Source organism: Ranitomeya variabilis, chromosome 7 (assembly GCF_051348905.1).
Source record: "Ranitomeya variabilis isolate aRanVar5 chromosome 7, aRanVar5.hap1, whole genome shotgun sequence".
NCBI classification, from domain to species: Eukaryota; Metazoa; Chordata; class Amphibia; order Anura; family Dendrobatidae; genus Ranitomeya; species Ranitomeya variabilis.
In genome coordinates this window covers 205,136,037-205,157,613 of record NC_135238.1, presented here as the reverse complement: position 1 = coordinate 205,157,613, position 21,577 = coordinate 205,136,037, and the positions used below count along the sequence as shown (strand labels likewise).

The following is a 21,577-nucleotide window of genomic DNA, read 5'->3' as shown; positions in this document are numbered from 1 at the left end:
CGGATGTTGCAAGGAGTCATTGAGTGGAGGATCTAAGGGATCTGGATCCCTTAGACCCAGATGGTCTTGGTCTGGGCTTCCAGTTACGGTTAGGTCTGTAAGAGACCTGGGGGCCTCGGTCACCGCGCAAACCTCGCCCTGACGCGGAGGAGAAGGATGTAGATGACCAGTTGGAATTGTTACGAAAAGGCCGGAATCGAGATTGTTGTTGATACCGAAACGGCTGGGTAGGCTTTTGTTGGGGGAGAAATTTACTTTTTCCCCCGGTGGCATCCGAGATTATTTGGTCTAATTTTTCTCCAAATAAACGACCAGCCTGGTAGGGCAGAGATGTCAAAGAGAGCTTGGAAGCCGAATCTGCTCGCCAATCCCTGAGCCAGAGGGCTCTTCTAATGGAGATTGCATTTGCGGCTGCCTGTGCAGCGCAATTGGCTGCATCTATTGAGGCGTTGACTACGAAGTCCCCAGCCTGGGCTATCTGGTTAGCCAGGTTGATCGCCTCTGGAGGAAGGTTCCTGTCTTGCATGGTCGTGGTAAGCGCCTCAGCCCAAGCGACCATAGCCTTAACCACCCACGAAGCAGCGAAAGATGGGAAGAGAGAAGCTCCTGTGGCCTCGAAGACGGAGCGAGCTAGGTAATCAATTTGACGGTCAGAGGGGTTCTTAACTGAAGAACCGTCTGACAGGGATAGGATAGTTTTGGAAGCGAGATGTGATACAGCAGGGTCCACTGAGGGGGACTGCAGCCAGTCCTTGATTAGTTCCTGAGTAAAAGGATATCTGGCCTCGATGGGCTTTTGACCCATGAAACGTTTGTCGGGACGGTCCCTGTGTTTTTGTACAATTTCCTTAAACTCAGGATGAGTGACAAAAACCCTTTGGACACGTTTAGTGTTTTTAAACGACACCACGTGTTCAGGCGTAGATACGGATTCCTCGTCCACCTTCAGGGTCTTGTTGACCGCTTCAATGAGAGAATTGAGTGTCTCTTGGGAGGTGGAGGAATCCTGAACGTAAGAATCGTCGGACTCATATTCAGAGTCGTTTAGGTTCTCTGGAGAAGGGGACCGGGAAGCTGAACTCGCCGACGCTGAAAAACCAACTCGCCCGTGGTCAGGGGATGGAACATGGGTACGTTTTCTGGAGCCCCGAGTAGATAGTGACAGAGTACGCCCCCTGCTGGTGGACGGATCCGCACCGTCACCCGAGTCCTCCGCGGTCTGACTTGAAGGGGGGCCCCGCGGGGAGTCAATTGCCCTGACTAGGGAAGCCACAGATCGTGACAGAGAAGCTGCCCACTCAGGGGGGCTAGGCTCTACAGGGTCGTCGGTGGCGGGAGGCGGCTGCACAGAGGCCGGGACACAATCCGCACATAACGGGGTACTGTGAGCTCGGGGCAGGGCCGTATTGCAAGTGGCACATGGAGTGAGAAACACTGTGTGCTTCTTGTTACCCCTTCTTGGTCTCCTTGGAATGAGACCGTGTCTTTAGAGACAGAGCAGGGCAGTATGTGCAGGGAAAGGGTTAAGCTTTCTTGAAGCAGCTTACCCACGGTCCTGTGCCTGTGTCCTGGGGAGGAATGTAGCCATGGCGGTTCCGGTCAGCGTGGACCACCTTGCAGGGAGATGTGGTAATATGGCCCCCGAGATCTGTAGGGCGCCTCTCGTCCCAGAAGAGAAGCGCCGATATAGGGGGCGGGGTTACAGCCGTGGGTGGATCTGTCCACTGTGGCCTACTCTGGCTGAAAAGCCGGGGACTAAATTTCTGGGCCTGCCCGGCGATGTGCGGCCGCAACGGAGCGCCGCAGATTACCGCTGACCGACGGCGCTTCTCCACAGGGACCCGGACCGTACTTCTGCCGCAGGTGGGGAGAGGGTATATACTCACAGAGTCGCAGGTTGTCCTGTCACTGTGAGGGTGCGCGCTCAATCCATGCACCCCGGATGGGGGATGGAGAGGCCCCTGATACATGTCATCTGTCCCCCAAGGGGGCTTTGTCTTGGGGCTGTGACACCATCGGATGTGGGCCTTGTCTCAGGACATCTTCCTCTGTCGGGCCCCGGAGAGGGAAATGAGAGCCAGGCTCCATGTGCTCGCCATCTTGCAGGGGGAGGGAGACCGGAACCAAGAAAGAACCGTCGCCCCAGTAACATTTGGCGTGCCTCAGACGTCGCAGGAGAGGGACGGGGAGGAATACTCGCCGTGCTCGCCTGTTGGTGGTTCGGGGGAGAGCGGACCCTATAAAAGGAATCCGTCGCCCCCTTCACTCCGTTAAATAAAAAATAAAAATTTACAGAAAAATAAAAATTAAAATAAGAAAGTCGGGGTCTGAAAAAAAAAAAAAGACCCAAGTGCCTCCTACAGACACTAAGCAAGAACTGGTTGAGTTGTATCCAGTGAAGGGGTGTATACTGCAGAGGAGGAGTTAATCTTTCTGCTAACTTAGTGTCAGCCTCCTAGTGGCAAGCAGCATAACACCCATGGTCCTGTGTCCCCCAATGAGGCGTAGGAGAAAAAGTGAGTTTGCGATCAGCGTTAGCAGATCCGTTAAACGGATGGCACTAATGTAATGTGAACCTAGCCTTAGTGCCACTGTTCTCCTGAACCCACAGTGTTTTTTCTTTTGTTCTTACGCCTCTTCGTTCCTGAGACATGACCCCCTCTTACCTGTCTATAAATCTAGTCTTGTTAGGCAACTGGGCGTGGTCAAGAAGACACCCATAAAGAAGAGTTGAGGACGGTGCCCACTTGTATAAAAAGGACTAGATTTATACACAAGGCAGAGGAGGTTATAGCCGAGGAGCAGAGAAATGCAGGAACCAAAGAAACAACGTCAGAAACAGGAAAACTGCGGCATTTACATCAGTTTAAAAAACGGACACATTTTTGGCAGGTGACAAATCCTTAATAGCTGAGATTGTTGGGAAGCCCTGAACGAATCCTCTTTGCACCATACTGCTACTCCGGAGTAGGAGAAGGACATATCAGGACTTATGATCAATCACATGCCTGAAAGGAACAGCAAAATGCGGCAATGTATAGTCTGCGTGTTAATGTAGAAAAATTATTTTTCCTTAAGTGCATTTTTTACTATGCTACAGTCTAAAATCTCCATTCCTTCATTTTCAGACTCCCAATATGCAGTTTACAACCTAATCCAACTTTCAGATTTTTTTTTGAAGTGTCAGTCCCAGTAATATAGGCTGAATGTATTCTCCAGGGTACTACAGTCTTCACTTGCATTCATATATCACCACAGCTCCAGAACAGTACTTATTTCCTCTTCATGAGCTTTCCTCCCTGTCTATAGCCCTTTTTCCCTGCCCTCCCTGAGACCATATATGCTTCCTCTCCTTCCTGCTGCTATTACTGGTGAGAGAGAGAGATGAGCCATTTCTAGCAGGAGTTCTAGTGGATTAATAACATTTTGCAGATCACTGAGATAGAGGACTTGGAGACACTCTGCGGCAGCAAAGTGGTAAACATTTTTTACTAAAAGATCATTTAGAAAGTTGCTTAAGGAAACACTCCCATAACATTTTTTATCCTCTTAATATATTGCAGTCATCATATTATATAGCACTATGTACTTACAATTGCTCAATTTGCCTTTCTACCCAGCTAATTCTGCTCTTTTCTCTGCTTTATGTAGAAACAGGAAGTCTCTTTTTCCTGCAGAAATCATTCCCCTCTTCAACTCCTGACCCAGCTGCTACCTCCTTCCCCTGCCAGGGACTTTTGCATTGACTCATGTGTCATGCAGGGAAAATTGACCTCCTGTTTCTACCTAGAGCTTAGAAGGATTCAGCTAGTCCGTCATTAATCACGTGATGTCATAGACCTAATGGAAAAGAGAAGAAGTAACTGGGTAGAAAGGCAAAATGAGCAATTGTAAGTACACAGTGCTGTATGATTGCAGTATATTAAGAGGATAAAGACTTTGATGGGAGGAGGAGGAGGAGAGTGTCTTTAACTTTGCATTAAGGAAGCAAATAAACAGCATTTTAGTGCAGAGGTGTACATAGCATGTAAAGGAGGGGAAGAAATAGAAGAATGTGATATATTGTAATTGGCTACTTGATACAATGGGATCCTGAAGCAAATCTATTATGAATAATTGTGTGGGCGACCGCAGGTCGCGGAGTTGTGGTCGCGTGCAGGCTGTGGAAATATGTCGTCGCGCGCAGGCTGTGAAAATATGTTGTCGCGCGCAGGCTGTGGAAATGTGTCGTTGCGCGCAGGTGGTGGAAATGTGTGGTCGCGCGCAGGTGGTGGAAATGTGTGGTCACGCGCAAGTCGCGGAGCTCTATGGTTGCGCACAGCTATGTGGTCGCGCAGGTCGCGGAGCTCTGTGGTCGCGCGCAGGTCGCGGACATGTGTGGGCGCATGGAGGTCAGGGAGCTGTGTATGTGTAGCTGAGCCCTGTGTATATATACACAGCAGAGGCGAGTGTGCTGAACAGGCAGCAGTGTGGTGTGGAGATATAGATCTATTGGCTCCTATTCTACCCTTGTGCGCCAACATTACAGATATTGACCCCTCCACTACTTTACACCCACAGAAAAATCTGAATTATTATCACGTATGTTTCTACTACTTTCGGCTATCTAAACATGAGGTGCGTCTTATAGTCCAAAAAATATGGTAAATAGCGCATCCATTTTCCAGGTATATATAGAAGTCCCGTACTTAGTAACGTGGAACATATCTTACCTTGGCTTCATTGCTTGCTACAGGCTTCACAGGAAATTGAACGTCGGTAGCTTTTAATATGGTATTTTCCTGTAGAATGTCTTGCTGGGACTGGTTATGTCCAAAGGGCTGGAAAGGAACCGCATTATCATAAAACACTTCTATTAATAAGTGGCCATTATCATAAGATCAAGTGAATGTTTCTTACCTTCCTACCATAAAGACACTGGAAAAAGATGACTCCGACCGACCAAACGTCTACTTTATTGGAAATCTTTGGTGGCTCTTTGCCCACCACAAAACACTCAGGTGGTAAATACCTGTGGGGATGTAATAAAACACACACGGGGCATTAATGTAGGTGAATATAATGCACAGTGCGTATAGTGTAATAATACTCGTGGCCAGAATGGCGGATGTAATGGACAACACAACGGGTTATCCCATCCTAGAAAGTGATGGCGCATCGGTACAGCTACTGATCACTGCGATTACTATGATGGCTGGTCCGACCTCTTTAACGCTCCCTGATCCCGATAATAAAGAGACACTTCAGCTTTTTAAGATCCATTTTAACTGCATGAACCCTCACTACAATATACCAGTATGCCCAGTTCTGTATCAAGTGCACATTTACCAGTATGTTCCTGCCCCTTGCGATGTAAGGTCCATTCCATCCACACCGTAGCTGTCGTCATCCATTATTTTGGACAAGCCAAAGTCTGTGATTTTAATTTCTCCACATGCTGTGCCATCGACGAGAAGTATATTCCCTGCAATAAGTATATTCATGTGAATACTTTATCAGTATGAATCCACGGCGGCTCATGTGTGGTATCCTCTAAGGTCTCACATCTAACCAGTGGGTTGCAAGCAGGGCTGTGCAGTCGGTAAGCCAAACCTCCGACTCCACCAAAGTGGGCTCCAACTCTGACTCCATGACCCTGGTTGCAAGTGCACAAGGTATGGAAAGTATTTTGCACCCCAAAAAACCATGAACAGTTTGTGTTCTTAGAGTTCCTTCCATCAATCCAAAAACTGAACCACTTCTCCTCCAAAACACATGTATTGTAACTTGCGGAAAACACCTCCTCCGTGTGTTCATTAGCTGCTGATCTTTTGTCATCTCTGTTGCTTCTTATACAGAGCACAGCAGTCGGATGCGGTGCTCTGCATAGGCAGAAACTGAATTGAGAAAGCTCACGTCATTATAATTCACTTTATCAACCTGTATTTGCCTATGCAGAGCACAGCAGCCGAAGACAAACTCCTTCCACCTGCTGTGCTCTGCACAAGCAAACACTGGGTGTTACTACAGGCTTGCAGGATCTGATCGCTTGACAGAGCAGATGACCTTACCCAAACAGGCTGGGACCAGTGCGAGATACGCCAGCACTGGCTTAGGAAGTCTTTTGTATAATTACTTATCTTCTATGATGCTCAGGCTTCGTATGTATACAAACATGGCAGAACAAGAACCTTAGGTAGACCCTCAGCTGCCAAGATAACGCATCGGTACCCAGCGATTGTGGGAGGCGATGGGTTTTGGAAGTGACTTCTTCATCCCCACCCCCTCCGACCTCCTAAATGCCACTTCCACAATCGGCAGCGGCATATACACTCACTGGCCACTTTATTAGGTACACCTGTCCAACTTCTTGTTAACACTTAATTTCTAATCAGCCAATCACATGGCGGCAACTCAGTGCATTTAGGCATGTAGACATGGTCAAGACAATCTCCTGCAGTTCAAACCGAGCATCAGTATGGGGAAGAAAGGTGATTTGAGTGCCTTTGAACGTGGCATGGTTGTTGGTGCCAGAAGGGCTGGTCTGAGTATTTCAGAAACTGCTGATCTACTGGGATTTTCACGCACAACCATCTCTAGGGTTTACAGAGAATGGCCCGAAAAAGAAAAAAAATCCAGTGAGCGGCAGTTCTGTGGGCGGAAATGCCTTGTTGATGCCAGAGGTCAGAGGAGAATGGGCAGACTGGTTCGAGCTGATAGAAAGGCAACAGTGACTCAAATCGCCACCCGTTACAACCAAGGTAGGCCTAAGAGCATCTCTGAACGCACAGTGCGTCGAACTTTGAGGCAGATGGGCTACAGCAGCAGAAGACCACACCGGGTACCACTCCTTTCAGCTAAGAACAGGAAACTGAGGCTACAATTTGTACAAGCTCATCGAAATTGGACAGTAGAAGATTGGAAAAACGTTGCTTGGTCTGATGAGTCTCGATTTCTGCTGCGACATTCGGATGGTAGGGTCAGAATTTGGCGTAAACAACATGAAAGCATGGATCCATCCTGCCTTGTATGGAGCATCATTGGGATGTGCAGCCGACAAATCTGCGGCAACTGTGTGATGCCATCATGTCAATATGGACCAAAATCTCTGAGGAATGCTTCCAGCACCTTGTTGAATCTATGCCACGAAGAATTGAGGCAGTTCTGAAGGCAAAAGGGGGTCCAACCCGTTACTAGCATGGTGTACCTAATAAAGTGGCCGGTGAGTGTACTGGAAAACCAAAGCCAGAGAAGACAGAAGCTACATTCCATTCCCCAAATCCTTCCCCACCTACCTGGCTTAAGATCATAATGGATGATGGGAGGTTTGATCTCGTTGAGATAACGTAGTGCATTGACTATTTGCATTACAATGGACCTGGCTTCTTTTTCAGACATCAACTTGTGCTGTTTTAGGTAGAAGTCAAGGTCGTTACCTTCACAGTATTCTAGAACTGTACAAAACCTGGAAACAGAGAAAATGACGCAGATTTACACAAAGCCTGTGCGCACAAATGTCAGTCTGGAAGAGAAGATTACCTGACGTGCTAGAAATCTAACCCTGCAGATACAGCGGGTGTTATCACCCCACTACTGAGCATTGGACTATTGTACAAACATTCACACTCATGGTGCAACAAACTTTTTATTTTCCCTCAATGCCACATCTGTATACAGCTCACGATGACTTTAAAGTGAATGTCCACCCCGAACCACCTCGCATTTATTTTAATTGAATCACTTTTGTGTTAATCACATTTTTAATTCCTTAATTTAATATTTTCTCGCTTTCAAACATGTGATAATCTATTGTGAATAGACTTAACAATGATTATCCATCTCTAGAAAGTTTAAAGGAGTTTTATAACTTTAGTTAAACTTTAGTTTTATTCCGACAAGCCTACAACCTGCAGTAACCACCGATCAACCAAACCGCTGCATGACCAGCTCTATCCTCACCTACTGTATCCTCACCCATCCCTTGTAGACTGTGAGCCTTCGCGGGCAGGGTCCTCTCTCCTCCTGTACCAGTTATGACTTGTATTGTTTAAGATTATTGTACTTGTTTTTATTATGTATACCCCTCCTCACTTGTAAAGCGCCATGGAATAAATGACGCTATAACAATAAATAATAATAATAATAACTTCTTGGAAAAAAACTACAAATGTTTGAAATAAAAAAAAAAAAAAAAAAAAAGCAGCAGTCGCCTCTTCGCTCCTCTGGGGGGGATCCAGCACTGAGACCCTAGCTCTGCTCCTGACTGACTACAGGTAGCCAGTATGTGACCACTGCAGCCAATCAGTGGAGCTGTGGTCACATACTGTATTATACTGCCATCACGTCTCGGAGCTGCGCCGTTATCGCAGTAGTAGGGTACATGGCTATTGCAGCCACTAATTCATCCTTAAAAAAAAAAAAGGCTGCTGAAAGAACTAAATAGAAAACAGCATATCACATAAACAAGTAAGAAGTGTAATGGCCCATGAACCATGTTACTTTCAAAACTACATTATATGGTGAAAAGTATTGGGACAAGTCTTAATCACAGACTTCAGATATTTCAATCACTAACATTGCCACACGTGTATAAAACCCAGCACCTAGTTATGCAGTCTGCCTTTACAATCATTTATCAAAGACTGAGTCGCTCCAAAGGGCTCAGCTGCCTGCAAACCTGGCATCACCAAGCACAATGAGAAGCGTCGGATGTAGTGGTGTAAAGCAAACTTTGGAAACGGGTTCTGTGGAGTAACAATTCATGCTTTTCTATCTGGTATCTGACTGACGAGTCTGCTTTTACCGAATGGCAGGAACACGTTATCTGCCTGACTGCACTTTCCCAGCTGTATTTTGGTGGAGGAGGGATAACCCTATGGGGCTTGATTTTCAGGGGTCGGCCTTGGCTCCTTAGTTCCACATAAGGGAAGTCTTAATCTTTCAGCATGCAAGACATTTTGAACAATTATAGCTTCCAACTTTGTGGGAACTGTCCACAAAGGTATGTTTGGGGGGGGAGTTTGGTGGGAAGAACTTGACTGCCCCGTGGAGAGACCAGACCACAACTCCATCAAACAAGTTTGAAATGAACAATAATGGAGACTGTGAGCCCGGTCCTCGTCTGCAACGTCGGTGTCTGACCTCACAAATGCTCTTCTGGGTGAAGGGGCAAAAATTCTCTCAGACACTCAAAAATCTTGTAGAAAATCCTCCCGTAACAGTGGGAGCAGTTACAGCTGAAAAGTAGGACCAACGCCATAATAAAGGAGGTCATAAAAGCCCCTGTAGGCGTGATGTGGAGGTCTCAATACTTTTTTCCATATAGTGTCTTTTGGTGACAGAGGTGTAAATGGGACATGGCTGACATTCTATCTGTAGGTGACCAAAAACTTTGTCCATATAGTTGATGTAGGAAATTTGTAGATCAGTTATATCCCATTTCCGCCAATATTGGCTAGTCGTTTACTATTGTTGGGTTGGGCACTGACCAAGGATGGCGACCACCTTCTGTCCTTCCTACCATCAGATTACTGTACAGAAAAGTTTATTTATGTTCTAAAATATCATCACTGCCGTATAATCAAATAATGAAAATAAAATAATCCATTTCCAGAACTTACGTGTCTGTATCCAGTGAAAAGTAATCGTAAAGTTTAACTATTCGGGGGTGATCAAGTTCTTTGTGTATTCTATACTCTCTGCAGGCGTGCCTAAAACAATAACAGGCAAGTTATAGAAGACGGCTGCCGAGATGAGTGGCGGGTTTGATTATGATAGGGCACAAATAAGGATTTACTTGTGGTAGTTCTCCTTCTTCTCGTCTCTCCAGCTTTTGTTGAGTTGGTGAATTTTCACAGCAGCGTATCTTTGTTCATAAAGATCAAAAGCCTGAAATAAACATTTAACACCATGAAAATTATACTTACAGCACAAAGTCATCTGAAGGAACAGAAAAACGATGGGCCGCGTGCAGTCACGGGAACCCGTGCGAAGCTTCTATACCTGTCCAGCAGCTGAATACTACAGAGGAACGGAAGGACGACTACACATAGGTGTCAAATACTGTCGGCAACAATCCAGGCCCCAGTCAGGAGTCTGGGGACCACCCATGTTTGCTCTCAGCAGTTATTTTATGTCATCAGACTCCCTTTAATATAAAGGGGAGATAAAAACGAAGAAAAAAAAAAAACATGGGATTGGTGACGTTCATTGAAAAAATTCTCTTGACAAATCCTTAACTCACACTGTGGATGTATTCTATCATCCATACATCTCCTGAAGGTGCCGGCCTGACCATGGACCTCTCCAACCAGAATAACAGTCACAGCTGTCAGCTTAGGGGGCACATACCTGGTAACAGATTGCACTTAACCCCCCACCAACAAAATCCTGTGACTGGAGTCTGCTCAATGTTAAAAGGGGTTGACAGGGATTAAGAAATATGCTTGAACTATTTATCAAATGAACATCAAACACTGGAAAACTTATATTCCACATTTCGCAAATGAATGGGATGACCAGACAGAATACATCAATACAAAACTTCTCGACAACCCCTATAATGTATTAGGATGCCAAACTCGCAAAGTCAAGGTCAAACGCCACACTGTTGGCAAACACAATAAAAAACTAACTAAAAATACCCCCAGTCCTAGGTCTCATCCCAGGATACACGCACACATCTTCTCCAGAACATAGACACTCGAGGTCAGTGCAAGCCAAGTGCCAGTAAGCAAAGGCAGAATGAAAGGAGTCACACACAGCCTTAAGGCTGCAGGAGTAAAAAGAGATTTTGGAATCATATATTTTTTTTTTTTTCCTGGGATCACTTAAAGCAATAATATACACTACAATGAGAAAGAGACTACTACAAGCAGCATTGGCCAACTATTAAGCATGACCCATTTCCTGACCTGCTGCCCAGTATGAACCTTAACATGATCTGCTGCCCTGTATGAACCCTTACCTGACCTGCTGCCCAGTATGAACCATTACCTGACCTGCTGCCCAGTAAGAACTATTACCTGCCATGCTGTCAGCATGAGCCATTACATGATCTGCTGCCCAGTATGAACCATTACCTGACCTGCTGCCCAGCATGAACCATTAACTGACCTACCTGCTGCCCAGTATGAACCCTTACCTGACCTGCTGCCCAGTATGAACCATTAACTGATCTGCTGCCCAGTAAGAACTATTACCTGCCATGCTGTCAGCATGAGCCATTACATGATCTGCTGCCCAGTATGAACCATTACCTGACCTGCTGCCCAGCATGAACCATTAACTGACCTGCTGCCCAGTATGAACCATTACCTGATCTGCTGCCCAGCATGGACCATTACCTGACCTACTGCCTAGCATGAACCATTACCTGACCTGCTGCCCAGCATGAACCATTACATGATCTGCTGCCTAGCAGAAATCTTAACATGATCTGCTGCCCAGTATGAACCATTACCTGATCTGCTGCCCAGCATGAACCATTAACTGACCTGCTGCCCAGCATGAACCATTAACTGACCTGCTGCCCTGTATGAACCATTACATGATCTACTGCCCAGCATGAAACGTTACCTGATTTGCTGCCTAGCATGAACCCTAACCTGACCTGCTGCCCAGCATGAACCATTATACCGGACCTGCTGCCCAGTATGAACCATTACCTGACCTGCTGCCCAGTATGAACCATTACCTGACCTGCTGCCCAGCATGAACCATTACCTGACCTCCTGCCCAGCATGAACCATTACCTGACCTGCAGCCTAGAATGTATATTAATGTTAACAGCACCCAACAACTAGGAAAAACTAGCAATACAATTTCTCAAGAAAAACCTGTGCAAATGAGAAAAACCTAACAGTTGAACCTCACACCGAGAACATGCCTACAAACATTACCTTGTAGACTTCACTAAAACCGCCTCGTCCTAGTAGATGAAGTAATAAATAACGCTCGTTCAACGTGGGGTGATCTTTAAACCTGGAAAGATTAAAAAGATAAAATATGCAAAATCAGAATAGAATGGGAATTTCAGGGTGTTCAATCTCCTGCTATCATATGTACACTCACTGTGAATTATCTTCATTATTAATTCTTTTCAGCTCTCGAATGTGAAGATTTCGAACTCTTTCCAGGCGCTCCAGCTCTGCTTGGATTTCAGCTTCCTCCTGAAAATTGACAAATAGCAAAGTACTAATGAATACACCCGATATGCTCCTGACATATTTCCCCCTACTAATAAACCATTAATACACAGATGTAACGGTTTTCCCTGCCTTCACAATTTCTTACAAGGAATTTGTCATCATTTATAGAATATCAACAGGTTATGCCATAAATGTCTGAACTGTAAAGGGCTCAACTACCAGGAAAACAGGGGTCTCAATCTCCATAATAGGTGCCAGTCACTATTATATGTAGATGTGAACACTGCTGGAAAGATTAAAAATTAAACATTGTGGATTAAATGGGGAGGTGGTCATGCATGTGTGCCTTCTCTTTCCATTGAGGTCTATACGAGGAGTCTATTTTGATGTTTTTATTTAGTGCTAATTTTTCTGGTCTTTCCTAAAGGGGCATGGCTCACTGGGTAATAATGCAAATCACCCTAAAGACACGCCCTAGAGGATCTTGTAAGCCACACCCCCATAGTAAAGATCAGGGGGGAAAAACAATGCAGTCATGGCTTAAAGTGGTTGCACTCTTTAAATCGTTCCAGAAAATGATTACAACTCTACGTTTTGTTATACACGATTATTTCCTTTGTGTGTATTGGAACAACACAAATTATGTCCAACTTGCTTTTTTCCCTGTTTTTTTTAACGCGTAAATCTCAAAAATGGGACAGAGAAAATTGTTGGCACCATTCCAAAATTGTGGGTAAACAACTTTGTTTTAAGCATCTGATGCTCATTCAAACTCACCAGTGGCAAGTAACAGGTGTGGGCAATATGAAAATCACACCTGAAACCAGAGAAAAAGGGGAGAAATTGACTCAATCATTGCATTGTATGTGTGTTTGTGTCACAATAAACATGGAGAACAGAAAAAGGAGCAGAGAATTTTCTGAGGACTTGAGAACCTAAAATTGTTGAAAAATATTATTAATCTCAAGGTTACAAGTCCATCTCCAGAGATCTTGATGTTCCTTTGTCCACGGTGCGCAACAACAGACGTAGACGGCAGAGAAAAAAATTGAAGATAGGTTGCAACACAGGATAGTCCGGATGGTGGTAAGCAGTCCCAATCAAGTTGCAAAGAGTGTCAGCATGAACTATCTGTCAACATTACGTTTGCATGAAATGAAACGCTCCAATGCTGACACAGACATTAAAAAGCTGGACTGCAGTTTGCCAAAATGTATGCCAGTAAGCCAAAATCGTTCTGGGAAAGTGTCTTGTGGACAGCTGTTACCAAGATAAAGCGTTTTGTTAAAGGACATCATTTTACTGTTTACTGAAAAAGGATTGAGGCTTACAAAGAAAAGAATACAGTACCTACAGCCAAATATGGTGGAGGTTGAAAGATCTTTTGGGGTTGTTTTCCTGCCTCTGGCACTGGGTGCCATGACTGTGTGTGCAAGGCATCATGAAATCTGAAGATTACCAAAAGATTTTGCGTCACAATGTAGAGTCAAGTGTTATGAAGCTGGGTTTGCGTCCTAGGTCATGGGTCTTCTAGCAGGACAATGACCCACAACATGCTTGAAGAAGCACCCAGAAATGGATGGAAGCAAAGCTCTGGAATGTTCTGAAGTGTCCAACATTGAGTCCGGATCTAAACCCAGTGAACTCCTGTGGAGAGATCTTACAATTGCAGTTGAGAGAAGATGCCTTCACATATGAGAGACTTGGGGGCAGTTTGCAAAACAAGAGTGGTCCAAAACTCCAGGTGAGAGATGTTAGAGGCTTACTGAGGATTATAGGAAGCGATTGATTGCAGTTATTTATTCCAAAGGGCGTGCAACTGAATATTAAGTTGAGGGTGCCAACAATTTTGCCCGGCCCATTTTTGGTGTTTGGTGTGAAATTATGTCCAATTTGTCTTTTTCTCTCATTTTTTTGTGATGTTCCAATACACACAAATGAAATAAAGATGTGTATAACAAAACGTATAATTGCAATAATTTTCTGGGAAAAAATACTTCATTTTCCGCAATAATTTCAAGGGTGCCAACACTATCGAGCATAACTGTATAATAAATAAAGGCAAATATCTTTGTAAATGAATGGCGTATTAGTAAAAAAAAAATTTTGGGAAATCTCAGGAGAGGAGAGAAAATAAAATAAGAGCACAAACTGAACTTTATGGCTATGTGCACACGTAGAATGGTCCTCTGCGGATTTTTCCGCAGTGGATTTGATAAATCCGCAGGGCAGAAACGCTGCATTTTTCCTGCGAATTTACGGCGGTTTTTGTGCGGTTTCCACTGCGGTTTTACACCTGCGGTTTTCTATTATGGAGCAGGTGTAAAACCGCTGCGTATTCCGCACAGAGAATTGACATGCTGCGGAATGTAAACCGCTGTGTTTCCGCGTGTTTTTTTCTGCAGCATGTGCACTGTGGATTGCATTTCCCATAGGTTTACATTGTACTGTAAACTCATGGGAAACTGCTGGGGACCTGCAGCTGCGGAAACGCTGCGGATCCGCAGCAAAATCCGCAGCGTGTGCACATACCCTATAAGGCTTTAATCTATATTCCCTTCCATAACATTATAATTGCATATTATGCTATATATCCTTTATCTGCACGTCACTGTCAGTGATATGTCATCAGTGAAATAGTATATAATTCTATACACACACCACCCTGGTAAAGTATACCGCCTTGCAGAACACCTTATATACAATCTGCAATACAGCATGTGTCAGTGTGCCTTGTCCTGACATGACGCCACCATAGAAAGGTTCATATTGGGACCTCGGCAGAGAGCAAAAATAAATGTATAGACAAAGCATGGGAAAAAAACGACATGGCACCTACTGGTCCATAATATGGAGAAATTTATAGAGACTGTCATATGGCGGGTTTACACGGTGCATGTGCTGCAAAACAGAACTCATACAAAAACCATTTCCCACTACTGTCTGCCAGGAACTCTTTTTGGTAAGAAATATAGGGATGGAGCACAGGGCAAAAGAATGATCCCTAATTGTAAGAGAAGCAGGACTTTTTAACCCCATCAATGCTGCAAGGCAGGACTTTACATAATGGGACATAATCCTTCACAGAGCAAACTCATCTAGGAAAGTCACACTTATTTCCAGCCAAGATTAGCTAATAAGCTCTAAAGCCGTCAGCAAGGAGACTGCTCCGTGGGTATCACAATCTATTCAGCCATGGACTGACATGTACATGGAAGCAAAGATGAGAATACTCCACAGACGGCAGCAGGAAAGACAACCAGCCGTCACTGTTCCAGGAAGGATTTCTGTATGTGCAATGTGGATCCTGAGCGCACAGAGCGATGTACAGGGGGGCGATAAAAAGACAATATGCAAAAAGTAACACAATGACCAACGTCACGCACCTTTTTCAAATGTCCAAGTCGAAGCTTAAAAATCTCTTCCTGCTCATGGTATTCAGCAGGGGTTAACCTGAATAAAAAGAAAAGAATGGAGACATAGGCATTAATATTCAGCAAATCTAAGATTTCCAGACGTAGTCACAGAATGTGTACAGCAGCTAAAGCCCAGGAGATCCTCGCATTCCCGGCATAGTTTATGGATGACATTTCACCATTTTTAAGTACATCCTTCCTACAAAGGAATAAAATGACCTCAATTCAGCTCGCCCTTCTGCCAGACTCAAGGAAAATTGGAAGTGGCTATTGTCAATGCAGAACAAATAAATTAAAAACAAGAAAGAACAAAATGTATTTACGCCAGCACTCAACTATAGAAACCAAGTGCAAAAAGAGAGTAAGCCGAGAATGGTCAGCAAATATCTTACCTGCCATATTGTAAGCCTGATCGTCGGCGATCACATACATAATAGATTAACGCACACTCTGAAAATGCATCACTCAATTAAGTTTGTCGGGCTGAACTGCAATACCAGACACAGTCTTTAGGGACAGGAGGGGCGCTGTTTCGTTATACAGCCATGGTTTCTAAACTCAGGCAAGCTCATGTTGCAAGAATACACCTTTAATGTCGCAAGGATGCACCTTTACCTGCGGCTCTAGTAGTCACACATTGATGACGTTTTTATTATGGGGCACAATTAATAAAAGTTATTGGTGCAAGAAGTCTTTTTTTTTACCCCCGATATCTCATTAATGTACTATTGCTTAGCGAAGTCTTAAAGGAGTTGTCCAGTCTCAAGCGCTATGTGACTGCAGACTTGTGAGTCTTCACATCACAAACACTGAGGATTCTCCGGTGCTGGCATTGGGAGCATAACCGCAAGTATATGGTTTGCATACATGTGGTCACGTACTGACTAGACGTAAGCAGTTTCAGTAAATGCAACCATATAGAGAAAGGCCACAAACAGTCTAGTCGGAATGTGGCCGGATGTCTGCAAATAGCTCCCGGCACCGCAGAATCCTCACAGTGTGCAAAGTGACTCCAGACTTGTAGCCTAAGGCCAGACAACCCTTTTAACAAAATACACCTGACCACAAAAACAGGAAGCACAGAATCAGCACAAACTTACAATTGGGGTAAACTAGGTTTCAAAAAGGGGTCATTTTCTGCCCCATTGACAGCTTTGTTTTTCCTCTGCTTTGGTTCAGAATTGGAGGACAGGGTCTGGGCACTGTTTGCAGATGGCGGTTTTCTCTTGGCCAACTGCTTTCGCTGTCGTTCAATATCTTCCCTCTGTTGATTTAGCCATTCCTGTTGCCTACAAAACAAACACAGAAAAGGAGATATAAACACATACATACATATAAAAATATACATACATAATCTACAAAGACATTTGTAAAAAAAAAAAAAAAAAGAATCGGTGTTCTGGTGATACAAGCATGTATTGCAACCATGAGAAAAAAAATGTGAAAAATCTACTGACCACCAAATAACAAAAGAGAACACTACAAGCAAATTCATGGGTTCTTATACAGAGTTCACAAAGTCTCAGTTTCAGATTAGTGTAATTTGTATGGTTGCCTTCGGGCTTTCAGAAAACCTAAAAGTAATCATACAAACTGCACCAAAGATCACTACCGGTAGACCATCGGATATGTATGGGAGGGTTCCCACTAACAACTGGCACATATTATGGGGAATGCTGGATTTTAATATGCTAGATCCTTTGTTTTCATAGGAGATATCCCTCTCCCCATTGAAACTACTTGTTTGATTGAGGAGGAGTAGCTGACATCTAAAGGCTGCCACTCACAACACAGCCAAGCCTGACGATTGTGGTGTATATGGTGGGCCTGTAGGATCTCCCCTGAAAGGAGGATAGGACACCATCCTTTTGTATTAAGGCAAGATAAGGTGCTGGCAGAGGTCACAGGTTGTGACCTACTGTTCTCTTAAATGGGTGGTCCGAAAGGCAGAAGTAAACTTTATCTAAATCTCTATCCATGTGATGCCATAATCGAAGATCTTTTCTAATATACCGTATATACTCGAGTATAAGCCGACCCGAGTATAAGCCGTCCCCCCTAATTTTGCCACAAAAAACTGGGAAAACTTATTGACTCGAGTATAAGCCTAGGGTGGAAAATGCAGCAGCTACCGGTGAATTTGAAAAATAAAAATAGATGCTCCATACCGTTCATTATGGCCCCATAGCTGTGCCATATAGTGCTCTGCACCGTTCATTATTGCCCCATAGCTGTACCATAGAAAGCTGTGCCATATAGTGCTCTGCACCGTTCATTATTGCCCCATAGCTGTACCAGAGAAAGCTGTGCCATATAGTGCTCTGCACCGTTCATTATTGCCCCATAGCTGTACCATAGAAAGCTGTGCCATATAGTGCTCTGCACCGTTCATTATTGCCCCATAGCTGTGCCATATAGTGCTCTGCACCGTTCATTATTGCCCCATAGCTGTGCCATATAGTGCTCTGCACCGTTCATTATTGCCCCATAGCTGTGCCATATAGTGCTCTGCACCGTTCATTATTGCCCCATAGCTGTGCCATATAGTGCTCTGCACCGTTCATTATTGCCCCATAGCTGTGCCATATAGTGCTCTGCACCGTTCATTATTGCCCCATAGCTGTGCCATATAGTGCTCTGCACCGTTCATTATTGCCCCATAGATGTACCATAGAAAGCTGTGCCATTGCTGCTGCAATAAAAAAAAAATGACATACTCACCTCTCTTGCTTGCAGCTCCTCAGCGTCCCGTCCCGGCGTCTCTCTGCACTGACTGATCAGGCAGAGGGCGGCGCGCACACTAGTACGTCATCGCGCCCTCTGACCTGCACAGTCAGTGCGGAGAGATGCCGGGAAGACGGAGCGGCGCCCGGCGTGTGGAACGCGGACAGGTGAATATGTAATACTTACCTGCTCCCGGCGTCCCGCTCCTTCCCCCGGACAGCTGGTCTTCGGTGCCGCAGCCTCTTCCTCTATCAGCGGTCACCGTTACCGTCATTAGAGGAATGAATATGCGGCTCCACCCATATGGGAGTGGAGTCCATATTCATTTCTCTAATGAGCGGTCCCAAGTGACCGCTGAACAGGGGAAGAGCTGCGGCACCCGGAGACCGTGGGACGGGCAGGGGGAGGGCCAGGAGCCCCGGAAGCAGGTAAGTATGCCTCAGCGCCCTCTCCCCCTCACCCGCCAACCCTGCCGCCGACTGTGACTCGAGTATAAGCCGAGAGGGGCACTTTCAGCCCAAACATTTGGGCTGAAAATCTCGGCTTATACTCGAGTATATACGGTACTTCATTTAAATATTCCCTACCATTCCCTAATGAAACTGTCCATTAGGTCTATTTTTTTTTTTTTACTTCCTGTCTGATGACGATTCGTTTGAGAGCCCCCAGTGCATTCCGGGATACTCAAACGAAGAGTCATCAGAGCAGGGGGCAGAAGATGCTGTCCCAGCCTATGCCCCCTTTCTGTAGCGTAGCATCATCCGTGACCCTAGTTTCAGGGGCAGGTCCTTGCATTGTGCACAGTGACAGCACCCGCTCTCGAAGGCTCAAACCTGTAGTAACAAGCCGGCAAGACAGCGGTGCTACAATACCCGGCGTACAGGAGATCAGTGCCGCCCTCACAGGTGATGTCATTGGTCTCTGCCAGGTATTGTAACACCGCTGTGTTGCCGGCTTGTTGCTGCAGATCCAAGCCGACAAGGCAGTGGGCGCTGTCACTGTGCACATCGCTGAGTGCTGGAGACAGAGCAGAGACCAGCTTCTGAAACAAGTGCCACTGATGACCCTATATTTCAGGGAGGGGGCAGAGGCTGTGACTAAACATACAGAACACATGTACGCTTGGCCAATAATGATGGGGGAACGCACTTGGAAAATGTCTTATCTAAGCATGCTCGGATGTTATCTGAGGATCTGGCATTGCTCGTATATTATGTTCGAGTCCCTGCCGGCTTCATGATTTGCTGCTGTTAGACAGCCTGAACACATGTGGGGATTGCCTGTTTGTTCAGGCTGTCTAACAGCCGCAAATCATGAAGCCGACATGGAATCGAACATAATATGCGTGCACCTCCAAGCGTTCGGATAACACTTGAGCATGGTCAGACAACACGTTATCCGAGCAAGTTCGCTCATCAATATCGGCCAAGCAGAGCGTGATTATATGAGGGCCAGGGTTAGGACAGATAGGCTTCTCTTTGAATAATTGTTTGTCAACAGCTATCTAAGGTGTATGGACATCTTTACATTTTCGCACTTGGGTTGAAAAGAAATTTTCTAAATGTAGTCGCCTTTAAAAATCAAGAATTGATACAATAAAAATCATAAGATTTCCCTATTAACTTCAGTTTTGTCCTTTGTGAAAAAAGGTAGCGTGAGAAGTCTATTCTTACAAGACACATAGGTTTCGTATTATCGTGGGCTAATAGAATCAGTGACCGAGTGCATGTAGACATGTATGATCTTATTGGGACCAGTTCTACAATGTACTGTGCTGGTGAACTATAATGACTTTTCCATGAATACATAGTTTCCTAGAGTTCACAGAAAGTAATTTAATATGCCACGTTGAGTATTACTTTGTATCACCCTCAGATAGAATGTTCCTCGGCTGATCTTTTCCTGCCAGTAAAACACAATGACATCATTTGGCTCGTGATGAGTGATAATTCTAGAAATTCAACAACAATACACTAACTTGATAAGGTTTTGAAAAGCAAATCCATCTGTCCATTGTTCAGTAAAGGAGGCCCCGTGCCGGACGGTGGTGAAGTGTCCCAGCCGCAATCTGTCCTGCATGCTCTTCTCTCTGCTGGCGAGCTTCTCCTGAGTGCTCTGTAGGATACAAGCAGAATTGCCGTGAGCCCTTACACAATGCTTAGCAGCTATAATGTAACTCTATGCACAGATTAAAGGGATCGATCAACAAAACGAGGGACAAAATTTCTAATATTCTAAAATATCTAATATTGGGTGCTTTATGATGCAAGATCCACGTCCAATGTCTTCAGATGTTGCTACTAAGCAGATGGGATGGAATTGACCAATTGTGCTTCTCATATGTGAATAGTGGACAGCAAGGACCCCGGAGCCGCCATTAGGGCAGTTCTTGTGAGGGGCAGAGTTATAAATCTAATAAAAAAGGACCCCTTGTCTACCACTACCCAAACAATAGTAATAGTATACCTACCACCATCTGTTCTCCTCTCCCTCGAAAAAAAAACCCTACTGTCACAAAACTCATGCTACATTGTATTATACAGTTAAGTCCATATATACCGAATATACTCGAGTATAAGTCGAGATTTTCAGCCCAAATTTTTGGGCTGAAAGTGCCCCTCTCGGCTTATACTCGCGTCATGTTCAGCGGCGGGGTCGGCGGGTGAGGGGGAGAGAGGACTGTCGCATACTCACCTGGTCCCGGCGCTCCTAACGCTGTCCCTGCATGTCCCATGGTCTCCCTCGCTGCAGCTCTTCCTCTATTCAGCTGTCACGTGGTACCGCTCATTAAAGTAATGAATATGGACTCCACTCCCATAGGGGCGGAGCCGCATATTCATATTCATATTCAGCGGTACCATGTGACCGCTCACTACAGGAAGATCTGCCGCTCCTGGAGACCATGGGACAAGCAGGGACAGCGTCAGGAGCGCCGGGACCAGGTGAGTATTTCATATTCACCTGTCCGCGTTCCATTCGCCGCCCCGTCTTCCCGTCCTCTTGCAGTGACTGTGCAGGTAAGAGGGCGCGATGACGTATTAGTGTGCGCGCCGCCCTCTGCCTGAACAGTCAGTGCGGAGAGACGGGACGCTGAGGAGCAGCGGGCAGCGGCGACAGGTGAGTATGTAATTTTTTTTTTTATTGCAGCAGCATTACATGTGGCACAATGCTGTATGGAGCATATATGGGGCCATAACTGCATGGAGCATTATATGGGGCATCTATGGAGCCATAACTGTATGGAGCATTATATGGGGCATCTATGGGGCCATAACTGTATGGAGCATTATATGGGGCATCTATGGGGCC

The 21,577-nt window shown here is 45.2% G+C and overlaps 1 protein-coding gene across 4 annotated transcripts in view; it reads right to left on the bottom strand.

Annotated features, from left to right (window-relative positions):
• TLK1 (tousled like kinase 1) overlaps positions 1-21,577 on the bottom strand; it is a 309,224-nt gene that overhangs the window by 5,549 nt on the left and 282,098 nt on the right. For all 4 annotated transcript variants that reach the window (XM_077272724.1, XM_077272723.1, XM_077272721.1 and 1 more), the window contains 11 exons: positions 20,247-20,383; positions 16,645-16,833; positions 15,515-15,581; positions 12,052-12,149; positions 11,880-11,961; positions 9,776-9,867; positions 9,600-9,689; positions 7,275-7,444; positions 5,329-5,464; positions 4,900-5,011; positions 4,713-4,820 (listed from right to left, as the gene is read on the bottom strand). In XM_077272724.1, coding sequence (XP_077128839.1) covers positions 4,713-4,820; positions 4,900-5,011; positions 5,329-5,464; positions 7,275-7,444; positions 9,600-9,689; positions 9,776-9,867; positions 11,880-11,961; positions 12,052-12,149; positions 15,515-15,581; positions 16,645-16,833; positions 20,247-20,383 — 1,281 coding nt within the window. The remainder of the gene's footprint in view (positions 1-4,712; positions 4,821-4,899; positions 5,012-5,328; positions 5,465-7,274; positions 7,445-9,599; positions 9,690-9,775; positions 9,868-11,879; positions 11,962-12,051; positions 12,150-15,514; positions 15,582-16,644; positions 16,834-20,246; positions 20,384-21,577) is intronic.